The sequence below is a fragment of the Urocampus carinirostris genome, chromosome 6 (assembly GCF_059441175.1).
Source record: "Urocampus carinirostris isolate Australia breed hairy pipefish chromosome 6, RoL_Ucar_1.0, whole genome shotgun sequence".
NCBI lineage: Eukaryota > Metazoa > Chordata > Actinopteri > Syngnathiformes > Syngnathidae > Urocampus > Urocampus carinirostris.
The window spans coordinates 31,992,593-32,018,314 of NC_142354.1; the positions used below are offsets into that span (position 1 = coordinate 31,992,593).

General features: G+C 38.6%; 1 protein-coding gene across 4 annotated transcripts in view; it reads left to right on the top strand.

The window, feature by feature from the left end:
- The first annotated feature begins 9,060 nt into the window (after window positions 1–9,060).
- The window catches only part of LOC148364592 (membrane-associated guanylate kinase, WW and PDZ domain-containing protein 1-like), a 164,397-nt gene continuing 147,735 nt past the window's right edge, over window positions 9,061–25,722 (top strand). For all 4 annotated transcript variants that reach the window (XM_088338737.1, XM_088338739.1, XM_088338738.1 and 1 more), the window contains exon 1: window positions 9,061–9,863. In XM_088338737.1, coding sequence (XP_088194863.1) covers window positions 9,566–9,863 — 298 coding nt within the window. In that variant the 5' untranslated portion in view covers window positions 9,061–9,565. The remainder of the gene's footprint in view (window positions 9,864–25,722) is intronic.

A 25,722-nucleotide genomic window follows, 5' to 3' on the forward strand; every position in this document is an offset into this window, starting at 1 on the left:
CTAAATTGTGTGTGCTTGACAGGATTGGGTAGGGTTACTTTAACTTGATTACTTTCAATTACTTTTGGATTACTCCAATACCAAATACGCTAATAAAAGACAAAAGAAACTAAATATGAATAAAATTATGACTCACAACACGTGGTAAGCTTTCTCTCCTGGCTTTGATATCTTTGATCTCCGGCAAAACTAACATAAAATGCGACAGAAACAAAATGAAAATAAATCCAAACAGCTTGCCAACATCATTTTTGCCGTTCCATGTATTCCGTTACTCCCCAAGCCTGCACAAAATGTAGTAATTTTATTCATACTTAGTTTATTTTGTCTTTTATTAGCATATTTGGTATTGGCGTAATCCAAAAGTAATTGAAAGTAATCCAGTTAAAGTAACCCTACCCAACCCTGGTGCTTAAGTAATTCTTTATTTTAGAAGAAAATCCCACAGTTATTGCTGTACATTGTAAGGGACTTCATATTTTATTTGTTAATACCTACATCAGGCAACAAATCATTATTTTATTAGCTTCCAAGGACATTGTTGACTGATTCTGAATGGTATGCTAGTAAGGGTGAGATCACCTGCCACCCCCTAACATGTACAATAGGCGTGTCATAGGTAAATACGCAGACACTACCATCATCTGTTGACTGGAAGAAAACACCTTACGCATACATGCAGTCGCATTCAAAAAATTGGATAATTCTGTTTCACATTCAAGTCAGTATTTGTGTATTTTTTTACCAATTATGATAAAAGTGGGTATCTTTCCCAGCTTTCTTTTTACTAACTTGCTCTGCTAGCCACTCGTCTTAGTCCCTTGACTTTTTTTTTTTTAAATAAACTCAGCCCTGATATACAATTTTTCTTTTAATGAAATAAAACACTCATGATTCTAATCATGAGCAAAAAAACAGACATCTCATAAACAGGATTTTTTTTTGAAGACCCATAGGTTTAGGAATGTCTAATTATAGAGGCTCTTCAAAGAAGATGTAGTGTTTGCCCGCCATCTTGCTACTACGGAAGCTCCAATGACCATTTTGCGATGGTAGCTTTTCTCACTGGTGAAATGGCCATTCGCCCTCCACGGCTGAACCCTGCCTGTGATGTCACCTAGTCCCATTATTCCAGTACTTCCACTTTATTCTATTGTTTCCTTCTCTGGCCACTTTTGTTACTGACTTGGCTCCTTGCTATGGCTTGTCGCTAGCAATTTATCTTCTTGTTAGCTGATCCCGCTAGGTCCTTCGGTATCACTCGTCTTCTGCAGCTGCTCACGCAGGTAAGCATTGCTGAGTCCAGTGAATCGGCCACTTGGCTACTTTCAGGGTCCTAACGCTTCAGAAATTCTGCTTTGCTCCTATTATTTCTTACTGGCCATTTTAGTAGCTTCTTCACGAGGCGCTAAAGTTAACGATTCACACCAGCTCTGACCAAGTCCAGTTATTTGCTCTTTTCAGCCTCTCCGGGTGTATACAGCTCACTCGGTCCTTTTTTGAGGTACTTAGGGTTCCAAATTCTGCCAGGTGGTATCCTTTGGGCTTCCGTAGGTTGTCATCTTCGAATGCCCATCAGTCTTTTCAGCATGAATGTGAGATACAGAATTATGAACAATATGCAGGCCAGATTGATAATCCTGATGAGCCGCATGTGACATGCGGGCCAAAGTTTGCCCACCCATGTGCTAAGCTGTATTTCAATGATTTTGAAAATGGCCATTTATCGATTTAGGATTAAACGCGAATGCTAACTTGCCATTATGCAGTTCAAAACAAGAACAGTTTTTACTTTGATTTTGAAAGAAAGACTAAAATCTTTGCAAAAACCGTACATCTTCATCTATTCAGTCGATTCTTAACCGGGAAATGATACTTAACCAGGCTCAGCTTTAAGTCCTAAAAAGGAGATGATCTTCTCTGCCGCTAACTGCAAAGGCATTTCAAAGCTTCTCTGTGACTCTTTGATCCAACATCACTTCACGTGATGAAGGACTCTTTGTTTTTTTCATTTATTCCCTATCAATATAGAGATGCATTCTTGCTGACTATATAGAGACCATTTAAACTTGTACGATATCAACTCATTCAGGGCCAGCCCAGTTAAAATGGAATGATCTGTGCTTCATTAAAGTAATGAAGGAGCCAAATATGTGCAGCTTCTAGATCTGACGGGCGTTTTACAGCTGGGATGGTTGCCAGGTCTGCAAACTTGAATGTGAGCAATCAAAAGGGGGCATCATGCGCATAATTCATTCTTGAAGACTATCTGTTATGCTTTTTACTGAACTAGGTTTCACCTCACTACAATTGTTGCAATATCACAGGAATAAAAAAGAAACTGACTCTGGATAATATCACAATCCGCTCTCATAATCTGTTTGCCCATTTGGTCTGTTCATTTTTAATCTTACTGAACAAAAATGAGCTTTACAAAGTACGATTTTGTCAAAGGCCAGAAACAGAGACAGGACCCAATAGCGTTTGTTTTACTCAGTTCTATTGAGAAAGAGAGCAGTGCTTGCTTCCACGATCCCATGATCATCGGTCACGGTTAGATGATGGCAGGAACGCGGAAGTGGCACTTCCGTGTCGAGCGAGGATAGTCGTGGGTGGCAGGAAAGCTGGTTGAGAGCCGGGACGGGGAAGCAAGGGCGGTAACGAGTCCAGAAAAAAGGTCGGCAACCAGTATCAGGCAGGAAACAGGGCAAAACAGGTCGATGGCCGGGACGGAAGAGCAGGGCAGAAACGAGTCCAGAAACAGGTCGGCAACAGTTATCAGGCAGGAGAAAACAGGGCAGGAGATTGTCGGAAGGTACAGAGCTTGCCTAGCTGAAAGCGTAGGTTTGCAGGACGGTCTGACAGCTTCCTCTTGGAAGCCGGGGGTTTAAAAAGGGTCAGGGAACCAAACAGCGACCAGGGCTGTTGGCGCCAACGGGGCATTCGCAGGTGCCCTGAATCAGCAATCATGACAGATTTGTCATTATTTACTTCCTGTCGCTCTACTCCTGCTCGCTGGTTCTAGGTAATGCTTTGTAGATATTGCAATGAATAAGGCATTATCGGGGGAGCACGGCAGCGCAGTGGTTAGCGCGTGTGCGGCACAGTTCTGAGGTCGTGAGATCAAACCCCCTGTGTGGAGTTTGCATGTTCTCCCTGTGCTTGCGTGGGTTTCCTCCGGGCACTCCGGTTTCCTCCCACATTCCAAAAACATGCTTGTCAGGTTAATTGGTCTGTTCAAATTGTCCCTAGGTGTGAATGAGCAATTGTCCCTGTGTGCCCTGCGACTGCCTGGCAACCAGTTCAGGGTGTCCCCTGCCCACTGCCCGAAGATAGCTGGGATGGGCTCCAGCACCCCCGTGACCCTACTGAGGATAAGCAGTGCAGATAATGGCTAATGGAAGGCATTATCGGACTACTGAGGCGAAGAGGGATGGTATTAAACAACAAACGAAGGTACAAAGTGGCAAACAAACAAGGGTTCACAAAACGAGGAAATGTCAAGTCAAGTCATGTTTATTTGTATAGCCCTAAATCAAAAGGAGTCTCAAAGGGCAGCAAACTACAGGCTATTATTACACCATCCCCTGATCTAAAACCTACATAAGGGCAAGGAAAAATGAAAAAACCTCAACATGAGGAAAATGAAGAAACCTTGAGAAGGGACCGCACATGAGGTACTCCTCCTTCCAGGATGGCCAGGCTGCAACACATGTTGCAATAACAAAATATACACTGATATTGTCAACATGAAATATAGGTCATTCATAAAGATGTGTTTTAAGCCTAGATTTATAAAGATCCACTGAGGTTGCAGATCAAATCTCATGGGAAAGAGCATTGCATAGCACTGGGGCCTGAATGGAGAACGCTCTCTAACCTGCGGGTCTCTTCTTGGCTCTTGGGATCACTAGTAGACCAGCATTTTCAGAGCAAAGGCTCCGGACCAGAACATAGGGGAAATACAATCTTTAGATATGAGGGAGCGAGTCCATGTATGATTTTGTATAAAACCAACAGAACCTTAAAATCTCATTTTAAGGTGACAGGGAGACAATGCAAGTTAGCTAAAATCAGGGTAATGTGATCAAACTTTCTTGTCTTAGTAAAAAGCCTCACTGCAGCATTTTATGCCAGCTGCAGGCTCTTGATTTTGAACTTCGGAAGACCGGGGAGTAATACATTACAGTAAGACAGGAGGTAACAAACACATGAATTATAATCGGAAATGTCCAAACAATACATAATCTGACATGATCCAAACCAGAAACAAAGACTGAAACTGGAAATAGAAAATGTAAGGAACAACTAACAAAAGGACACTAAACAAAATGTCCAAACAAGAAACAAAAAATGTTCAGGAAAACAAAATGTTGTGCTTATTTACAATGCTAGGAAATAAATCATGGGTCAGTGACATTTAGAAAGCTTTCAAATTGAGGGGTTAACAATGGGGTGCTCACAAGCACCAAGTAGCTCCTTAAGATCTGATAAGTTCTGAATAGAGTTCTTACTGACACAAGAAATCATTGATATGTTCAGGGTCTTTAAATGTACGACCATTTCCTAAAAATCTTTTAAGAATTAGCCCACAATGTATCATAAGTATTATATTTATACTAATTTATATTATATTCATAATAGTGTAAATGAATGTAGGTCACTTAGTGCTCTACAATGTAAATGTTTTGGTGAGCCCATTTAAAACAGGATCTAATATTACAAGATAGTTTGAACATAATTATAACAAATGAACAATGAAGAAATAACATAATACGTTGTTATCTTAAAAAACGCATATGGAGCCTGTAGTCTTTTGCACTCATCAAGAATAACTACAAAATGTTGTTTTTATATTTTAATTTATTCATTATTTGTATTATTTGTATTCATGTAATATTAGATATTTTTATACTATTACCGATAGTTATATATTTTTTTAAAACTGTGGTCTTTTATCTTGTAAAATTTATTGCACCATCAAAATGGCACTTTTAAATTTCATTGTGCATTTGATGTTACAACACTTGTCTCAAAAATGCATACATTATTGTATGATTGCCAATAGTGTGTATATAATAATAATGTAGAGGTTTGATATGGATGATATCTCTGTAAAGCAGGTCTCCGCTGTTGAAATGAAGTTTAAAGGAAAGTGGATGCACTTTGTACGCAGCTTTTGGCGGGTTTTAGCTTATGAACCAAATATGTTAAATATGTTTTATTGGCGTGGCTTTATTTGCTCCAGACGTCACAAATGATCATGATTGGTGCCATGTTTAGAAAGGTTTATGTTTAGAATCTGAATAATATAAATATGATTTTTACTCATATATGTAGTCTATGTTTTCTTATGTGCGTTATTGTTTTACTTATTACTGATGGATGGATTTTGTTCATTTTCAGAACTAATTATGAGTAGAAATCCGGCCAAAATTCTCAACGTCAAGCTCCTCCAGCCCCAAGGAAAAATAAGTTTGAGACCCTTGTGAAGAATGACAATAGATTCTATTCTATTCTATTCCATTCTATTGAAATGAAATGATCTGCATTTATATAGCGCTTTTCAAGTCAATGACTTCCCAAAGCGCTTTACATTGTGCTTCACATTTCCCAATAGCGGCCGTGATCTGTGCAGCCATGTAAGGCGCTAACCTGCTTATTGGGGGTATTGGGGGTTCAGTGTCTTACCCAAGGACACTTCGACAAGTAACACGAACAAGCCGGGATTCGAATTGGGATCCCTTAATCCTAAAACGATCGCTCTACCTCCTGAGCTACTGCCACCCCTATTCTATTCTATTCTATTCTATTCTATTCTATTCTATTCTATTCTATTCTATTCTAGTGACCCCTTGAATAAGGCATTATCTGGCCACTGAGGTTAAGACGATTAAGGTAAAAATTTCAAGAGTAAAAAACATTGTGCTCGTTTGGTATATTCTGTTTATTACGGGTCAGTGCCTTTAATAAGTCTCACATGATTCCAACAAAAGGGAAGGAGGGGGAGTTGTGCAATAATGCAACAATAGGCTTCAACAATAAGAGCATTACATGGACTGACTTATTTATGAATGATGCAGATGCGGCTTTACAGATGTGCGAAACGACGCATCGGCGGCTAGTCACGCCACTGTGACTATGAGTTCACATAGGGGCTAAGGATTAAATACGATTACATACGCTTGAAGCTGGACAACAAGAGCAATATTGAGATGAATTAAGTATGTATTAGATTGTTCTTCATTGGTTTCAGGAAAACTAACAAAAATACCTTCAAAATTCATTTTTGGGGAATAAATGAAATTTGTTTTTTGTTTTTCTTGATTTGAAAAAGCTCATTGGTATTCTTGGGAACACAGGGCGTTTAGTTGAGACTACTATGCTCTTTATTTCTATTTGAGCTGTAGGTAAGCCGTTTTTATGACTACGGTACTACACACTATTACATCCACGCCTTATTGTTCCTACAGTGAATTTTTTTTTACCTACATGATTATAAAGTATAATACAAGCAAATACTATGAATGAATACTTTAATGAGGATGTATTTCCAGGTATAATTTTACTTGTGGTCATAATTAATTCATTCTTTGCTGTGACTTAAGAGATTGGATATGGGTTAACCCTAACCCTTTTATAAAGTGCAGTAGTTAAAGAAATGTACCTGTGCCTCTAATAAGTCACAAAAGCAAAAGACTTAGCATCATTATCATTAGACATTGTTCAATGTGATACTCAAAATTTCGGAACATTTTTTGTTTTCACTGTGATTTAGCTGCCCGTCCGGTTCAACTCTGAAGAACAAGATGACGTTCTACACCAAAAAACAACAGTAACCAGATGATGAAGGAGCTGTTTCTGAGTCAGATCAAGTCAAGTCATGTTTATTTGTATAGCCCTTAATCACAGGGAGTCTCAAAGGGCTGCACAGACCACAGATTATTGCAAACTACAGACCATTATTACACTATCCCCTGATCTAAAACGTACATGAGGGCAAGGAAAAAACTTCAACACGGGGAAATGAAGAAACATTGAAAAGGGGCCGCACTTAAGGGGCTTCTCATGCTACTTGTAACCACGGAAACCAGTACTATCTGTTTCATGTGGGGGATCAAAATACTACCGAAAATGGTCTGGAGAGGGATGGGTGCCGCTAGGCTGTAATTGTCCAAGACACACCATAGGAACGGGAAGTGGTGTCACTACAACCCAAGCGGTTAAGGAATCTGTGAACTGTGTGAAATGGGTTTTTTAACCTCTGGACAAAACCAATTTTGAAGATATGTTTTATTCACATGACCGCAATAAGATAATTCTGTAGAGACTTTGTCTGTAACTTATACTGTTGATATACAGCAAACCATAAGTGAAGCATGCTATTTATTGCTTAAGCCTGTTATTCGCATGGAAGCCGTGACAGATGTGCACGTGCAAAGATGCGATTCTTAGAAGCGTGCACGAAAGGGAAACTGTGATAGCGTGACACCGACTTGCAGCCAGAAAGCAAATGCCAGGATGAATATGTTGTCATCTCCAGACTGACAGAAGAAGAAAAAGGGAGAACGGTGGAGCCAGTGGCTTTTTGTGGATCTAAGTGATAATTCAGTTGTCAGAGAAGCTTTTGTTTCCTGTTTTTGATCATTCCCAAGTGTTGGGTTCTGCTCAACTATTTTCCCTCTGAATTGAGGATAAAATGCACAAACTGTGGATGATAAAGGCAGGATTGTAATATTTAATATCTCCCCTCATTAGGACCTGTTTTCTTCCTCTCCCAGGGACCAAAAGTTCTTCTTACGGTATTTGTAGATGAAGGAAAAGCTCAACTGAGGTAAAGCACCTTACTATTTGATTCCAATTCAACCCATTGTACCTTGTCACCGTAACCAGCCAGAAAAACTATCGGCCCTTCTCTGCCCAGTCTGTCGTATTTTGCCGGCTAATGCTACTGCAGCAGAGCCAACATGATCAAGGACTCCGTTCCCTCCGGCCACCAGCTCTTTATACACTCTTTATATTATCGTCACACAATTAAAAACTTTATTATACACTGACACAACAGAACAAACCATTTTTCCAGGCTGAAGCATTTTTTTTAACAAAAAAATACAATGTTTTTTTAAACAAATACCTGCTGTACTGTCAAAAAATAATTGTATTCATCACATAGAGAAGAAGTGGATAGACTTTTAGCAAATCAAAATGCAGAACACAATGCACGAGGCAAATCAGTGAAGTAGCAAAACAGTGGAAAGTGAGTTTTCCCTTTATATACAGTATACTGTATATATATTTTACACCTCTGATGATCAAATACAAGACAAAACAAATAATATACAGAATACAAATTCAGATGATAATGTTATATAATAGACATTGATGAGAGCAGTTTCACCTGATAAATGAAAATGCCCTTCAACTCGTCTAACCAGAAATTCAGCATTTCTAACAAGTGTATCATCGTGAGTGGAACGGTTATGCAAATTTCAATAGTTTTGAATTTGCCCTACTGCTCAAGTTGTCCGTGTACTTTTATTTTACATATTATATTTCAAGGAATACACTTAAATGCAGTATTTTTGTGTGTGTGATCGATATTGATTACAACGCACGCATGCGCCTTTGCGTTTATGTTGCCTTCAAGGCGTCAATGGTGTTCATTTAATTTTTAAAAGTTTGAGCACAAGTTATTGATTGGTTTGAAAGAAAACTCATGTAAACTCAGAGGACGTGTCTCGTTGTTTATTCGATTAATTATGGCTAATACTGCTTCAGTTTAGATATTTATTTTAAAAGGGGCCTAAGATTCACATTTTCTACACGTTAAAACGAAAGTTTCAGTGAATGTAGCTCGAACCGTTGGATTTCACCACAACAAATCAAAATGGTTTTATTAACTGGTCTTAAAAAAAACAAATAAAACGTGTAGTGCAAAAAAATTAAAACATAGTAATGATACGAATTAAAAATCCCACAAAAAACATATTTTTTGTCTCGCACGTGATAACTAGTTGAGTACACGCCTCCAATAGAATATTTCCTACAGCACTTGAATGTAGCAAGAGCAGGGCACATTCTCCGCGCGCCGCTGCCGATCGCGAGCACTTCTGAGTCCGAAGGAGAACCACCTACAAGGGGTCTAACCCAAGCTTTAGCCCGGCTCCTGGAGACAACCGCGGAGAAAGGACAACTATAAGCGTTCGTTCCTCACTTTAAGTGAGAAAAAGACACATTTAAAGTCAGTTTGTGAGACGTAGGTGAGGTAATTGCTAAGTGGGAGCGTAGCAAATGTAACATTTGTACGCCCTCGTTAAAAGGAGACTCGAGCATGTTGAAGAAGGCAGAAGAATATCCACAGCGTGAGAAATGACTTCCAATTGGAAAGAAATGGACTGATTTTTTTGCCGTTTTGTGTGCGCTACTACTGTCAAAGGTGCTCATGTTTCTGAGGAAGCGATATAAAGTTTGCTGCACTTCACCGGGAAACAATTTTGCCGTTTTCGTGAGTGTTTGAAAACACCGGAGCGGTACTGTCGGTCTGCTGGTGTGCCGCCGACCCAATATGTCGAACCCCGCCTTGAGAAAGAACCACTGGACCTCCCGGCTCAATGAGTGCTCCGTGTCTAAAGATGCCCGGGGGGCTTTGAACGTACCGCTGCTTGGCGGTGCGGAGAACGGAGAGTTTGCTTTTATCGGGCGAGTGAAGCAGAGCCAAGTGCTTTACAATAACGGGAATTTGAATGAAGGAGAATTACTTTTGGAGGTGGAGAACTTTCCCATCTCAGGATTACCACTGTACGACGTGCAAAGCCTCATCAGGAACTGCAAAGGTCCCGTCAGATTAAAAACTGTCAGGCCAGGTAAGGAGCAATAAAGCTGTACACACACCACATGTGATGATTGGAGGTGTTTACTTGCAGGACGTGATTGATAAATGGTCAGAAGGTGCTCACTTGCAGGACATGCAAGAAATGTTCACTATGTTCTCCATGAGCAAAGGCGTATTTAGTCACTTTGCCTTGTGCACCCCAAAGATGAGCAAAATACACCCAATACTGTATCATATTTTCCAGACTATATATGGTGCATCTAAATCCCACAAATTGGCCAGAAATTTGAAAGTGTGCCTTATAATCTGGTGCATGTTATATCCATCCATCCATCCATTATCTGCACCGGTTATCCACAGTCGGGTCGCAGGGATGCTGGCGCTCATCCCAGCTATCTTCGGCCTGTGTGCAGGTGACTCCCTGAACTGGAAGCCAGCCAGTCGCAGGGCATACTGGTAAATATGGTGGATTCAATTGGAAATGTAGAATTACAAATACATGATGCTGGATGTGGTAACTCTTCTGCCTTTGAAAAACCTATATAGTCTTGGAGGGCCCTCTTCAGATTCAGATCTACTTTATTGTCATTCTAGTACACGTGTATACAGAACGAAATGTCGATACATCTGACCCGCACAGTTTCCTTGAATGTACAGATAGAAATAAAATGTTGTATTGAGTTGGAGTATTGAGTACTAATAATATACTAAATAATTATGGCTATGTATAGTATTTTACAGTAGTGCAAATATTGCAAGAGGAGTAGTAGTTAACATGTTAACTTTTGCTAAAATAAACTTTCGAATGCTCAAAACAATTTTGTTGTTGTTGTTGCTTCGGACAATAATTGTCCGAGAGTATGAAACAAATTGTGATTACTGTATGGAGATTGTTGTTGATGGTAACGTTTTTCATTTTTTTTGTACGAATTGCATACTCTTGCTTGAACTGATGTTAATTGATGATGCATACAGTGACTGCTCTGCCTTTGTTCTATGAAATACATTATTTTAATTTTCCATGTATTCATCTTTTACGTATACCCTAGCTCTTACTGTAGTTCTGATGTTGCATGTGCCTTATACACAAAACACTATTTTCTGAGGGTGCGCCTTATGGTTTGGAACATACAGTACTTAAGTCAAAAGTGGTGTCGGCAACTTTAGAATATTTACTTGCAGACACCATCTTCAGGCTGATATCATCATTACAGCCTCTTTCAAGCTGTCTGTCTTCCGCGCGCCCGTACGTGTTTCTTAGACGCACCTGAATAAACTTGATTGCGCATCAAACATGTTTTTTCGTTTTCAATTATTCATTTTCTGGCTGGTGCGATTTATACTCCTTAGAGACTTGTAGTCCCGAAAATACGGTAATTGGAATTGTGCATAAAATCACTGGATGAATAGACCGCATGCACCACGTGTTGGGCTTCATTTTAAAAAAAAAATATTTAGCTTGCTAGACTGACAGGATTATTATTATTTTAAACAGGAATAGGGAACAGCGGGCTCGTTTGGCTGGTCTGTCTTGTTCATGGTCATCTTGACCCGCTAGGGCCTAGCGTGTTTGATACTGAGCTTCTATGACAGCTTCCTAGCGAAGCATGACAAACCGCTGAAAGGACGGACGAGACTCCACTTGGAATGATGCTAACTTCATTTTGCGGCAGTCAAAAGAGCCGCAGTCCAAAAACAAGTTTCAGATTTGAAACTTTACATTTTCGGCGGGTATTTTCACGATCAAAAACTGGTTACTGTTTGTAGTTATCATAGGTTGTCGCCCATTTACAGTAATGCTGTTTTCAAGTGATCCGATTATCATTCCGCAAAGACGTGAAGACATCTTTATTGGGGTAACTTGACCCACATTAGGCGAGGTAACAATGTTACAACTATTTATTGTGTACTGTAATGCTAAATCTATTTCACCCTGGTCATCCTGAAAGTGGGATTACCACTTGTGAGCCCCCTTCTCAAGGTTTCTTTTTTCCTCACGCTGAGGTTTTGAATTTTTCCTTGCCCGCATGTTGGTTTAAGATCAGGTAATTGTAATCCTTTGCAGTCCTTCGAGACATTTTGTGATTAATGGCTATATAAATACATGTGACTTGACTATTCTTCGATTCAATTTGGTTGATGTTGAATTGGCTTAGCACAACCTAACTCTAGACGTTCAATTTTGGACTAAATCATGTAAAAAATGGAGCAGATTTTGGCCAAATTCAACATCCCAAAAACATCCGGTTTAGGTGAGTTCAATTGGGTATTGGAAGTATGGCAAGCCCTGGAAAAACTAATTGAAATGACATAAAAAAGCTAAGGTTCCGTGCAAAAGACTGCTTTATTTAAATAAAAAAACATCTCTATCAAGGTGTTTACATTTTTTGTGGGCTAAATTTAAACAACTTTAAACTAGGTAAGCGTAACAATGACATTTTTGGGATTAAATCAAATGAGACCAATTTTAGACGTCTATTTTGGCACTCAATCATGTCTAAAATCGATTAGATTGAGGCCAAAATCACACGTCCTCGTTGGTCAGTCAGTTTTATAAGACAGTTAATACTAATCTGTTTGTAATGAACGATATACACGCCGCAAAGAGACAACATACTTTTGCATGCTCAGGGCTCCATCTTTTCTAGGTTCCATCTGGCAATGTCAGGTGTCACTGCCATACAACGTCACATGATCTCGTTCCATTTGAACATTTTTAATAATTCACACTGTCTGGGAATTTCCTTCCCTAATCGGTTTTAATTGGCAAAATATGCTTTGCTATGAAGGCCATCTGGAAAATCAGGGTAACCTAATTTCACCTACAACTTGTTCCAATTTCTTACTTTAATTTAGTAAGATGTGAAGAGGGAATAGGTCTGGGGTGGCTCCCTATTATTAATGAAGCCAAGAAGATATCAAAGGACTTGTTAATGTTTTGCTTTTAGTTCCCACACACGGGCTCTGGGTACTGCTGACCCCAGGAACAAGATGACACAATTTCACTGCATATTGATCGCACAAATAATTTTACAAATGTTATGCAATAGGCGACTCTAACAATCACTGATCTGTGTCTGATGGTCCACAGTTGCTGAATAGCTGAGAGAATATGATGGGTGATAATGGTACATGGAGCGGCATATTTTGATTAAAACACTAGTCTTACTACCTATTATCTACTCCGTATCCTTGTATGGCTTGTATTTGTACCAATAATGTAAGTCATACTCATTTAATATGCCATTAGCGACTCATCAGGAATTTTGGATGTTCCTCGAATTAGATGGATTATTTTTTTACCAGCAAACTCAAATTTCTGTATGACGGGGGATAGAAAACTATGATACTTGGCTAATGTGGTCTGAACCGCTGGTTTACGTGTAAATGATTGAATAACCCAATGAATAAATATACATGTAAAGGAAAAATTAAGTTGTATTTCATGTTGGTGTAGTGTGACAGGAGCTGGTAATTGGTGGATGCATGGGTGAGGAGACAGTGGATTAAAGTCAAACTGATTTTAATACTTAACACTTGCGAGGATTGAAGACTTTGTTGCTTTCATCACCTCCTTATTCTAAATAATTGTCTTGATCATTGATTGCTTATGGCTATATTCCTAAGTTAGAAGCCCGGTTACGTGTGCCTTCTCCATTTTCCTTATTATTTCAAGCATCGTTTGCGTCCTTATCAGATTTTTCCTTCTACATTTAGCATCACAACAATGCTTGGGACCCATTGCTAATCATACATTTTGTTACACAAGATTCTATACTGATCAAAGAGAGAGAAGAGCATTGTGGGAGCAAAATAATTCGTTGTTGATGTTGATGGTGGGGGTAATTACGTAAATGGAGTCTGACAAAACATTGTATTCCCCATCATATAGAAATATATTTGTAAGCTAGGGGTCTACTATAATTGCTTGATTTTTTTTTTTGTCTGCATTTCTGTGGGTTTGGCTTTCATGTGGCAGACTCTATTGAAATTTCCTCCTGAGTATTACTATTTTACTTTTCTAAATTATGATGGGACAGTTTGTGGTATGCCTGGAAGGATTTTGCTTGTGTGCTGTGTGTATATCATAGTCAAAGTTTAACACACGCAACCGCACGTTTTACAATGTAAAATATGAGCTATTGCCATGTAAAACCGACCGCTACCACTGTAGCTACTCCAGACTGGAAATCAAGAAACCACAAGCTGATGTGTTTTCCCAAAATGATGTGTAATACCCCATTAGCCATAAAGACTAAATTATTTGTGTTATTCGATTTGCGGCCAGCTAATTAGAGAGCTTCTGGATTATTCCATTAATGCTACTCATGTGTGGAATTATGCCAGTGTTCTTGCCACCGTTTGCATATGGAAGCGCTTATTTCATTTTCTCGCTGTAGGATTTTTGGCTCTCCTTTTTCTAAACAATGCTTCCATCTTTGTATCCTCTGACCACACTTCAAGGACTCATTTCCTTTTTCAAAGATCGGTTTAAGCAATGAGCCCTGGCTTTATTTTTTTGGGTGGGTAAAACTTTTTGTACAAGCATGAAAACTGCAACTGAGAAACTCTAGATGTGTTAAGTATAAGCGCCTTACCTACCTCAGGATGAATTTGTCTCCAAAGTCTGTGTCGGCACTTAATTTTAAGCTCTCTATTGAAGTCCAGCATTCCGAAGGGGTTCTGCTTTTTTCCAACTAAAGAGACTATTAGATACTCTTTGACTAATGCCGCACATTTTGTAAGCCGTGCATACTTAAGGTCGAAGCTCCTGTGCACTAAAGAATTTACTTTCTTTCTCTAATTAGCTCAATTAGAAGCAATTGTATTGGGCTGGAATAAGAGTTGGTCATGCTTGGCGCTACCGTTTACACAATATGTCAAACTAATTTACGATGGAAGAAATGAAGGTCGTGATTTCCCTTTCCTCTTCTTGCAAACTGCCTTTGAGTACTGTATTTGAAATTTTCCCATTACCACAAATTCCCCAAAGAAGACATTAAATCAGAGGCAACACAGAAAGCTTTGGTCCATCACAGTATAACGTAGATTTTTAGGGTATAGTGTCCTACCTTACGATGTTTTCATGTTATGATGTTTTCGGCCCCTTGCAGCGTTTTCCGCATCATACGACGTCGACAACAAAATCATTTTTTGTGCCGAATAAAACAAAATTGGATCAGTTTGGTGTTTTTTGTGTATGAAACTGCGGAATACGTCTCAAATATATCTGCCATTGATCAATGTCATATCAGTTTGCGTCATGGCATCATGAAGATGCCGTTATGCTCTTGGCTGAACTCCCGCCCACAATGCCTTCCTCTATGTTCAGTTACGAATCTTCTGTGCTTCGTTAGACTTTGTGATACAATACTGTACTTTTTAGTGTATTTATTAGACTTGCATGCTGATGCTAAAAGGGGAAGCAATACCTGTTGATAATGGAAACAAAGCTTGGTATTATCAAGAAATGCGAAAAAGGGAGACGCTCTGTTACCCTAGCTATGGTATATGGCTATAACCAGTTGACAATCAGGTTGATGATTAAGATTAAGGTGACAATTAAAGCTACATGGTCTTCAACCCTGGCAAGGGGAAGTTTTCAAACCACCTTAGTCTCAATTAACGGTCTCCTCTCCTCTGCATTTAGCCACCAACTCTATTCTTTCAGCTCAAGTCTCGTCACACCAAAGTTCAATAAAAACAAAAAAATCAGACATTTTTATATAATTTATTAAATGCACATATATTAAAGATGGTGTCCGTAACTTAAAATCCTCGAATAAATGAAAACAACCGGCATGCGCGTGAAATCACTCTCCACCAGCTCCCTCCTCCCCACCCCGCCTCCTTTTGTTCAGTCTAATGCACTGTGATCAGAACACCGATAATAAAAGCAAATAGGGGCAGTAAAAACAAAGTATTTAAAGGATTATTGAACTCACTTGGGCATTGTTAACACATCCTTAATAGAGAAATTATTTAAATTTAAACGTTTTAAGGACCCCTCAAAGGCAGCACGGCGGCGCAGTGGTTAGCGCATGTGCGGCACAGTTCAAGTCATGGGAACCTCCTGTGTGGGTTCAAATCCAGCTCCAGACTTCCTGTGCGGAGTTTGTATGTTCTCCCCGTGCTTGCGTGGGTTTCCTCCGGGCACTCCGGTTTTCTCCCACATTCCAAAAACATGCATTTCAGGTGAATTGGCCGGTCCAAATTGTCCTTAGGTGCGAATGAGCGAGTGAGTTGTCTGTCCCCGTGTGCTCTGTGATTGGCTGGCAACCAGTTCAGGGTGTCCCCTGCCCACTGCCCAATGATTGCTGGGATGGGCTCCAGCACTCCCGCGACCCTACTGAGGATAAGCGGTGCAGCTAATGAGATGAGATAAGTTGAGATGAGGACCCCTCAAACTACGAACCTTTCAAATAGAAGTTGTATTATATTTAAAAAAAACAAAATAGTAAATATTATTTTTACCTATTGGCTAATTGCTATTGGTTTCTATACCCCGACATACAACAATTTCAATTTGCGATTCCACCTCTAAACGGATTCATGTCGTATCCTAGGTACGTAATAACTGTCTGTAATTCTGTATAGTAAGTAGCAAACTCCTCTTTGGACATGATTTTGAAAGTCCTTTATGTTAGGAAACTTGTCTCAACTATTTAATTAATGGACAATTTTCAATGTTGTCCTACTGGTTTCTGTTGCACAATCTCACAGGTATGAGGATGTTTAATGTTTACACAATACAACCCTGGGACTTCCACAGGTTGAAGTGGTTGTTTTCATGAGTTTCACTTGCATCGAGAAAGGAGATTTATATGCCTTGTAAAGTTTAATGCGGAAATCCGTAACACTGTCATGTCTGAAAGTTTGTAATGTTGATGAAATATTTATATTCATAGGAATTGTAAGATACAAGTTTGTTATGGATCCAATATCCACTGTTTTAGATGGGGTTTTATTGTTCCATGACTTTCTAAAAATGGAATTGGAATAGTTAAGGAACTCTGTTTTTGTGTTGCCTAGCAAACTTGGTCTTTGTAGTAAACTTAACCGTGACCCTCAAAAAAGGATTAGCGTTACAAGCTACTGATGCTTGACTTATTGTTCACCGTCACATGGTCCGAGCATTCCTGTTCTTTATACCGTGTCCATTCAATAACGGTATGGGCATGCTCTCATAAAAACACGCTTGCATGTGTGCAGCCAGGAGGTGAGCTACAGTAAAACCTTGTGGTTATGTTTTTATTTGGCGCTGGCAAAAAAGGAAACAATCAACCCAGAAAAATCAAATAAAATATTATAGGGGTGGGTAATAAATTGAATTAATTAGTTTAATTCGCCATTTTAGAAGTTTAGTTTGATTCACTTAAAGCCGGTGTTGATTTTTGTACTTTTTGTTTGAGTGCCAGAATGTTGGTTGTGGTGGTTAATAAGCTTTGCAATATGTTCTACTAAATTCTTTCTCTTTTTTCTTAAAGATTCTTGATTCAAATCGTATTTGCAAAGAATGACAGATTGAATTGATACATCGATATTTCGGTAGATGGACCCGGTCTAGTCTTTTATATCCCCTATTATATATAAATTAGTTTACAACTAATCTATTTTACCCTGGTTTACTTTTTTGTGGGCGGATCCTCAGCCACTCTCAGGCTCTTTAGTCTTGAATGGCTTGAGAAACCAAGCACATAAGGATTTTCCAACTTTACAATTGATTTGTGGATAGGTACTGCAGAGCCATAACCTTTTATTTACAAGCAACTTTTTCATATCCTAATTCTTGTACTACGCATTCCCTGGCTCTCAGTCATTTATCTAAAAATATAGTGATGGGGCTGCGCTGGTTGACCTGGGTTCTATGCTCAGGTTGATTAAAATACTGCAAAGTGCAGCTGGCACTCAGCTAGGGAAATGCAAGCAAAGGGAATGGATGGATAAGCAGAGCCACTCATAAAACCTCTGGTTAGTTCATATTTTACTGTCTGCTCTAGTTCATGTCACAGATGAGAAATGTGATGGCCTCTCTGTGGGAATCATGCACCAAGGCACCTTTAGGTCTGCGGTATACCTAAACTGCCTCATGTTTGGGTTGGATCTCTAATGGGGATTTAAAGTTATTGCAGGAGATCTGTGCCATATAATTTTTCCATTTTGCTGCTCTCATACAAGAAGAAAAAGTACTGAGTGAATGGTCGAATGGTTAATGGATTAAATGAAATAAATCAAGCGTCCCTGTTTACTGAGAACTTGAAAGTATGTCTAAAACTATTCAACACTCGTTTCTATAGGAATTTAAAATCTACTCAAAGATGGTGTTTGTTTCTACTAGCAGTTTACCAGTACTGCCATTACATTCCCACGTTGCCCATCATATCCCTCACATTGTCTCGAAACAATTCCATTTGGTCATAGCTGCGTGCAAGGTTGTGTAAACAAGGTTTCCCACAAGTAGCTCCTTTGGTGTTATAACTATTCCAGCATTTAAAGGACATTACTAAAAGTCTCCTACCGGTCTATGTGAAATGCCCAAAATTATCGTACCACTTTTCTTAAGTTACAATCAAGCAGCTCTATCTCTGAGTTTCCAATGAATTCTGCTCTTAATTCATTTTTTTACAAAGACTTTCCTACATTTAACTAATCTTTTTGAAGGAATTTGGAGTGAGAAAAAACATAGCCTCATTCTGAACCCTGTCTTTTAGATGAACTTTATTTTAGGCTAACATTGGTGATCCTTGAGCTTACAAATATTATTTCTGGCTTTAGAGACTTTAAATCAGTGGTCAAGCTGAGAGCTACTTTTTTGTTGCTTAATGGTGAGAACGGCTACCAGTTTGATATGCATTTCTGAAATCACAGTTTATCATGATATTACCAGGTTACGATTATATTACTACCTGGCTGCAATCATTAGGAGTAGAGTAAAGATAGACGCAGTCAACCGCTATAACATCTGCCTTGTTTTAAGGCACTAAGTGATTTACATATTTAAATTATAGGCTTGAATCGATCATGTGTGTAAAATAGTTTACAAATTTAATTTCCTAGAAAATCACAACAACCCATTGCTGGTGAGCTTCAAAACCAGTCTGCAGGCTACTCAGGTGTTCATAGGGCTACCTGGTGCCAGTGGGCTTCACATTGATAAAGCATGCTCAAAGTTCGCGAATAAGGCTTTTGTAAAAGGGCGGAAACACATTCTTCCAATCTTAGTCCCCGTGGTCCAACTTTTCATACAGTGAAGGACAATTCGTTTGGGTGTCGTGGCAGAAAGTGGAACAGAGACACAGTCTGTTGAATAACGTGTTACTAGAGATAAAGATCCATTGTTGGAATCAATATCTGCCAACAACAACACTGGTTGTCAATGTAAGTACATCTTGCAAGTAGTCAAGTCTAGTTGAAATCCTTAAAAAAACTTTCCAGTTCAGTCTTTAGTGATACTGATAAATCAAAAGGAAATGTTTACTCTAGCTCATAAGTAATAACAATAACCTTTTCAAACGATAAATTATTCTCTCATCGTTTTGCGGTTCGACTTTTGCATCTTCGGTGTATCGTGGATATTTTTCCATTAATACGTTTTACAGATAAATATGTACCGTATTTTCCGCACTATAGGGCGCACCGGGTTATAGGGCGCACCCCCAAAAAATAGTTTTTGGTCCTATATCTTCCATAGATAAGGCGCACCGGATTATAAGGCGCTACAATGGGAACGTCGACAAAACAGTCAGACGATTCAGTCAAACTGATGACCCCCTTAACATTCCCAAAGCTTGCAAAGAAGCAAATACGTGTCGTAGACACGTGCGGATGCGGTGTCAGTACGATGTCACTTAAATGCATCATTTCAAATATCATTCAGAAGGTTGAAGTCTTGGGATTCAAGGAATGCCCAACATTTCTATGTTTCTATTTTCTTTTTCGCTCATAACTTTACTGTGCATATGACAATAAACACTTGGAATTGAGTTTAATTCACTCAACTCATCACAGCAACATCAAGATCGTTCTAAAACAAGATACTGGGAAAATATAAAGCCGCATAACTCACCTAAGTTCTCACGTTCAATAATGATACGCAATCATGGTCTTCTTACAACCGTGAGTGAAGTAAATCCAGGAGAGTAGAATATTTACAAATACAGACTAATGAAACATGTTTCTTTATGGCGTACTGTAGCAAGCTTGCTACGCCATTGCTAAACTCGGCCGATTGCAGGGTTTGTTTTGGCCATCTAGCCAATCTGAGGCTCCGAATAACTTCAGCCAATAGTGATCGATTCAAATGATGATTGACACATTGGTTAGCCAATGAAACGCCGGTATATAAATCCCAGCATACACCGCGGACTTGCTACGCCATTGCTAAACTCGGCCGATTGCAGGGTTTGTTTTGGCCATCTAGCCAATCCGAGGCTCCGAATAACTTCAGCCAATAGTGATCGATTCAAATGATGATTGACACATTGGTCAGCCAATGAAACGCCGGTATATAAATCCCAGCATACACCGCGGACTACTCCACGTTCGTGGTAAAATCGAGTCGGCGGCTGTTGAGTAAGTTGCGAGACCTTGCGAATTTAATATTGAGCCATATATAAGGCGCACTGTGTTATAAGGCGCATGGTCAGCTTTTGAAAAAAATTAAGACTTTTAGGTGCGCCTTATAGTGCGGAAAATACGGTACTTTGCGCAATGATTGGCATTTCATTGCCGAGGTATGCTTACTTAGGTACCTTGGACCAAGTGCGCGTGGTGGAATGGAAATTTGCCGGAAAAAATAACCTTTTTCACAGGGCAAGTGAGACCATTTGTGTATACTTTGTCCCTGTACTACAAGCCTCACTGTGCTTTGGGGCATAAGCATATCTTGGGTGAGGAAAACTTGAATGAGTACTAGAAAACGGATTGACTGTGTCGCTATACATTTGCGGAAGTTCACAAATTATGGTTGGTTGTGGAATGGATTCACCGCAAAAAATCAGGGAATAGTCCTCATATCCCCCACAAAGAAAGACTGTTATTATGTCTACCTTTTTATGTTCTTATTTGTATCTATATTCCCTGAATACAACAAAACTGCCTCTTATCATTCTGTTTTGCTCTAAAAAGACACCCCACTACCGCCTGTGTAAAACAAAGTGTGCTGAAGCTCTCCCTGTGCAAAGAAATGACAGGAATGCAGTCAGCCAAAACTCTCACAACCAAACAAAGTTATCTTCTCGCAACATCACAAGACTGACTTGCTTCTCCTCTCGCCAACAGTTCTTATCTCCTCGTTCTCATGTGGATCGTACATGCATCCCGGAAGATTTTGTTTTGGTAATCAGCCCAAAGTTTGTCAATGACCAGCCACTGTGGATTTAAGACATGGTTGCCATGGAAACCAAAAGTCACAGGACACTACATAACACGATGTTTGCACAGCCCAAATAAACCCAGGACATGAATTGGGGTAGACTGAGCTCTCCGAGCACAATGAAGATGATATAAATCATGTTAAAGAACACAAACAATTCTTCGGGTGTAGGCGTCGCCATTTTGCTTCCAACATTGAAGCTTCCGTTGCATTGTGACGCTAAGTGCAGCTGCTGACGTGTGCAGCAGAAAAATGCTGCAGTTTCACTCAAACCTGTCAGACTGGCTTTGCAAAGTGAATAGATATATGGCACTTGGACATAACAAGGCTGGAGAACCAACACTAGCAATATAATCAAACAAGCTAAGCGTGACTTATTTTTTGCTGAAATCAATTGTATTTTGTTCTAAGGTTCACTTAAACCTTCATATTTTTTTGTAAGTTGTCCTCCGAGGAAATAAGTTTGACACATATGTTCTATATTATCCACTAAGGAATAATCCAAAATGTGAAACGAGTTCCTTGACTAAAACTATACAAAATTGTTATTCATATTTATAAAAACATGATTAATTATGTCTACTTGGACTAAAATACTTGACTAAAACGACTAAATATAATGTAACCATATAGAAACCAACAGGTTCCAATAAAATAAGTACTAAAATTGACTACATTTAAAAATGTCTGACAAAATGAATACGAGCCAGAACTGTAGGTGTACCTCAAATTGTTTCCAAAGAGTCCTCAGTAAAAAGGGGCAATAATGCACCTAAACAAAGAATAGATTGAACATTTTTTTTAATTTAAAATTTTTAATTTAAACATGCCTGGATTACTCCCTTTTAAATCCAGGTCACCAACTTGAGTGTGGACACCATCTCGTGCCTTGACAAGCCCTGTACTGTTCTGAAAATAGCTCACCTGTCATCGTGAACATCGATTTGAAATGATCGATGTTTTCAAAAACATTGTAAATTCTCACAAAATTATTTAAAAAAACAGCTTTAAGCCTGTGTACAGAAGCTGCCCTACTTACAAACGAGACGATCGTGAATAAGTTGAATGTGTTCGTAAGTTGCTTCAGTGCTTTATTTTGCATGTTTAAGGTGTATATAAGTATGTTTAAGGCTTGTATAAGTAACCTGTATTGTTTTGTGCTAAAAAAATAAACGTTTCATAAAAAATATGCTCTACAAAATCAATAAAGTTAAGTGTAAGTTACTTTTGGAAGATAAACTTCAAGAAGTCCTCCCCCCTGGTAAAAAGTGTCCGAAAAAAAGCGATCCAACAATTTTCTCAACCGCGAAAGAAACTGCTCGCCTATTCACCAACCATATTAATTGGATGCACGAGATATTAAACAATAAAAAATTCAAAGTCCTTAGCTCCCTGGAGATAGTATAGATTGTTTACACATGAACTAGGAAGAGGAAGCAGATTTTTTTTCTTCCAGGTGGATGCTGGGTGACCTCTCACAGCGCCACACGCTAGTAGCGGCAGAAAGAAGCACTACAGTACTGTCCTCTACTTGGATAAAGGTGCACACAATAAAAAAAAATTAACTCACAGCAATGTCTGGATATGTTTCGCCATTTCGAAAAAAATATTCGTATCTACCGTTTAGCGTAAGTCGAATGGTTGTAAGTAGGTGAGCGTCATATATATACATATAATATATATTTGTGTGTGCATTAGATCTGCAACTAACGATTAATTACAAAATTGATGAATCTGTCGATTATTGTTTAGATTAATCGATGAATCGGATTTCTTGAAGACATTCCTAAAATATTCTGTAATATAAAACAATTAAAAAAAGGGTGTCAAATAACTTGACAATAAACTAAAATACATAGAAATGTATGTTATTCACCTCAAAAATGTAAACAAACCCATTTTTCAAAATGTTGGCAACAAATTTTTTTGCGAGCTTACGTTTTGGAATATGATAAACATTCCCATATGAAAATGATATATGCTTAAGAATTTGCCCCTTTGTCATGATTATTATTTTTCTAATAACTTAATTTATTTTATTTACTTATTTTTAGGATGTTTTCTCTGTGTGCAACACTGTCTGTTCCCTTGAAAATTGTTATCTTTGTCATAATGAAACAGTCAAACACTACAAAGTTGAAACTTTAATCGCAATTTTATTTGTAAATGATGCAATGTTCAATATTTAGGATTTTTAAAAAATGTAGCATAACTTCTTTATAAAAATAGTCCTGGCGCCCTCTGCCAAACCAAAGCGGTACTAGAAATCCCGGCGTCACAATTTGCACCCTTATTTGCATTGATTTAACGTACTTGGTGGCTCATAAATCACTTGATACCATGAATCGATGACCTAATTAATTGACAACACTTTTAATCATCGATTTTACATGATTTTATTGATTAGTTGTTGCAGCCTTTAATATGTGTGCGTGTGTGTGTATATATATATATATATATATATATATATATTAATAATTACTCAAAGCCCTTAAACGAGTGGCTCACTACTTAAACCCTACTTCTAATATTTACAACCCGATAATAGCAGAACAGCACTGTAACAACTTAGTACCAGCTCAGTAGCCTAGATGGTAGTGTGCCCGCTTTGAGACTGGGAGGTCGCTGGTTCGCGCCTCGACCGAGACATACCTAATTGGTATAATGGCGGCGCCCTCTGGCTGCGGCTGCATCGACTCGCTACAACGGGTCAGGTGTATCGACATTTCGTTCTGTGTACATTGTTACAAAGAATGACTATACAAAGGAAATTATTATTATTATTATTAATAAGACAATTACTTATTTTAGAAATTTATATCATAACAAAAAAGGAGCTGTCAGTATCAAAAAGGTTGGTGTGTCCCCCCCCCCATCTCTTTAAAGAAGACAAAAGCGAAAATCCTTTTTTTTTTTTTTTAAATTTCTTTTAGGTTCGGTCTTGTCGAAAAATTGAAAATACCATGGCCTAACAATATGAAAACCTCCGCCCAACCGCGCAGGAAATACCACGAGTACCTCTGTGTAGAAAAGCAACACAATGGTTTAGGGAAGTGAAGCAGGAATTAGGGGTGGGGGGATTGAAAAAAAAAAACCTTTCAAAATGGCCTTAGAGACGAGAGGCTCGCTAAAACGACAATGCCTAACATGACTCTTCTTATCACCTCTACACTTGTTTTGCAGCTGTTGCCCCTGATAACATTGTTCATGTGTTTGGGGGCAGAGCTGTGTGGCAATGGTGTAGCAACACAATTTAATACCTAGTAAACCGCATCCTTCGCAACTAAAAAAGACTCTGTTTTTTTCTGTTATGCGGAGCCCAGCAGAATAATTTGATTTCTTCTCTAATTTATGAGTTCCTGAGCTTTGAAGAGCTTGAGGACATGGGAACACAACCATTTTTCATCTGTCAATGCATCATTAAGAAACAGATGATTGTCTGTCTGATCAATCGATAGTAATACTACGCTTCTTGTATAGAAGGTAATGACAATTTAGAGGGGAAAATGTTTAGATTTTGACTTTGAAATTGAGTTGGTTCTAGTGGGGTAGCTTTAAGATGAATGTCCTGCTCTGTAAGTCCAATATGATAAACTGCAGGAAGGAATACACCTGGCAGATGGATAAAAATATTCTTTAAATTAAGTGCAGGAGGAAGTTATACAAATAAAGTTCTGTCCGGGTTTTTTGATTCATCTTATATACCCATGGTTTGTAAAACGGGGGTACTCATACCTTGAGTATAATTGATGGGTACTTGATATTGGGAAATGTCAAATTATAATGCTTTGAATTACACTACATCTAAATTAAAAAAAAAACAGGTCTCTTTGACAGATTAATGTTTAAAGTAATTTTTTTAAATTTCATTATATTTTTCCCAAGGCAAATAAGAAAAACAATCACTAAAATTAGATCAACTGTCATTCCCCCCCTCAATTTTAGGGTATTTTTCTATTAACACCCAAGTATCAATTTAAATTTTTTTTTTACGAGAATTTCAAAAAATTATAAGATTTTCTTTTAGCAGAAAATACAAAAATTCAGATTCAGATTCAGATTCAGATCTACTTTATTGTCATTCTAGTACACGTGTATACAGAACGAAATGTCGATACATCTGACCCGCACAGTTTCCTTGAATGTACAGATATAAATAAAATGTTGTATTGAGTACCAATAATATACTAAATAATTATGGCTATGTATAGTATTTTACAGTAGCGCAAATAGTGCAAGAGGAGCAGCTAACCAGATGTGCAAAATGGGCAGTCAGGTAAACAAGTCAGGTAAACAGTAACAATAACACTGTAACAATAACGCTGTAAGTACAATAGTGCAGAGAAACAGATGTGCAAGGAGTGGCTAGCTCTAAAGAACTGCCAGTAGTGCAAAAAGTCAAACAAAACCAACAGATGTACAGATTAGCAGCAGTTAGATTTACTATGTGTTTGATTGACCGTTTAACAGTCTAATGGCCAGGGGGACAAGACTATTGTGGAACCTGGTGGTCCTG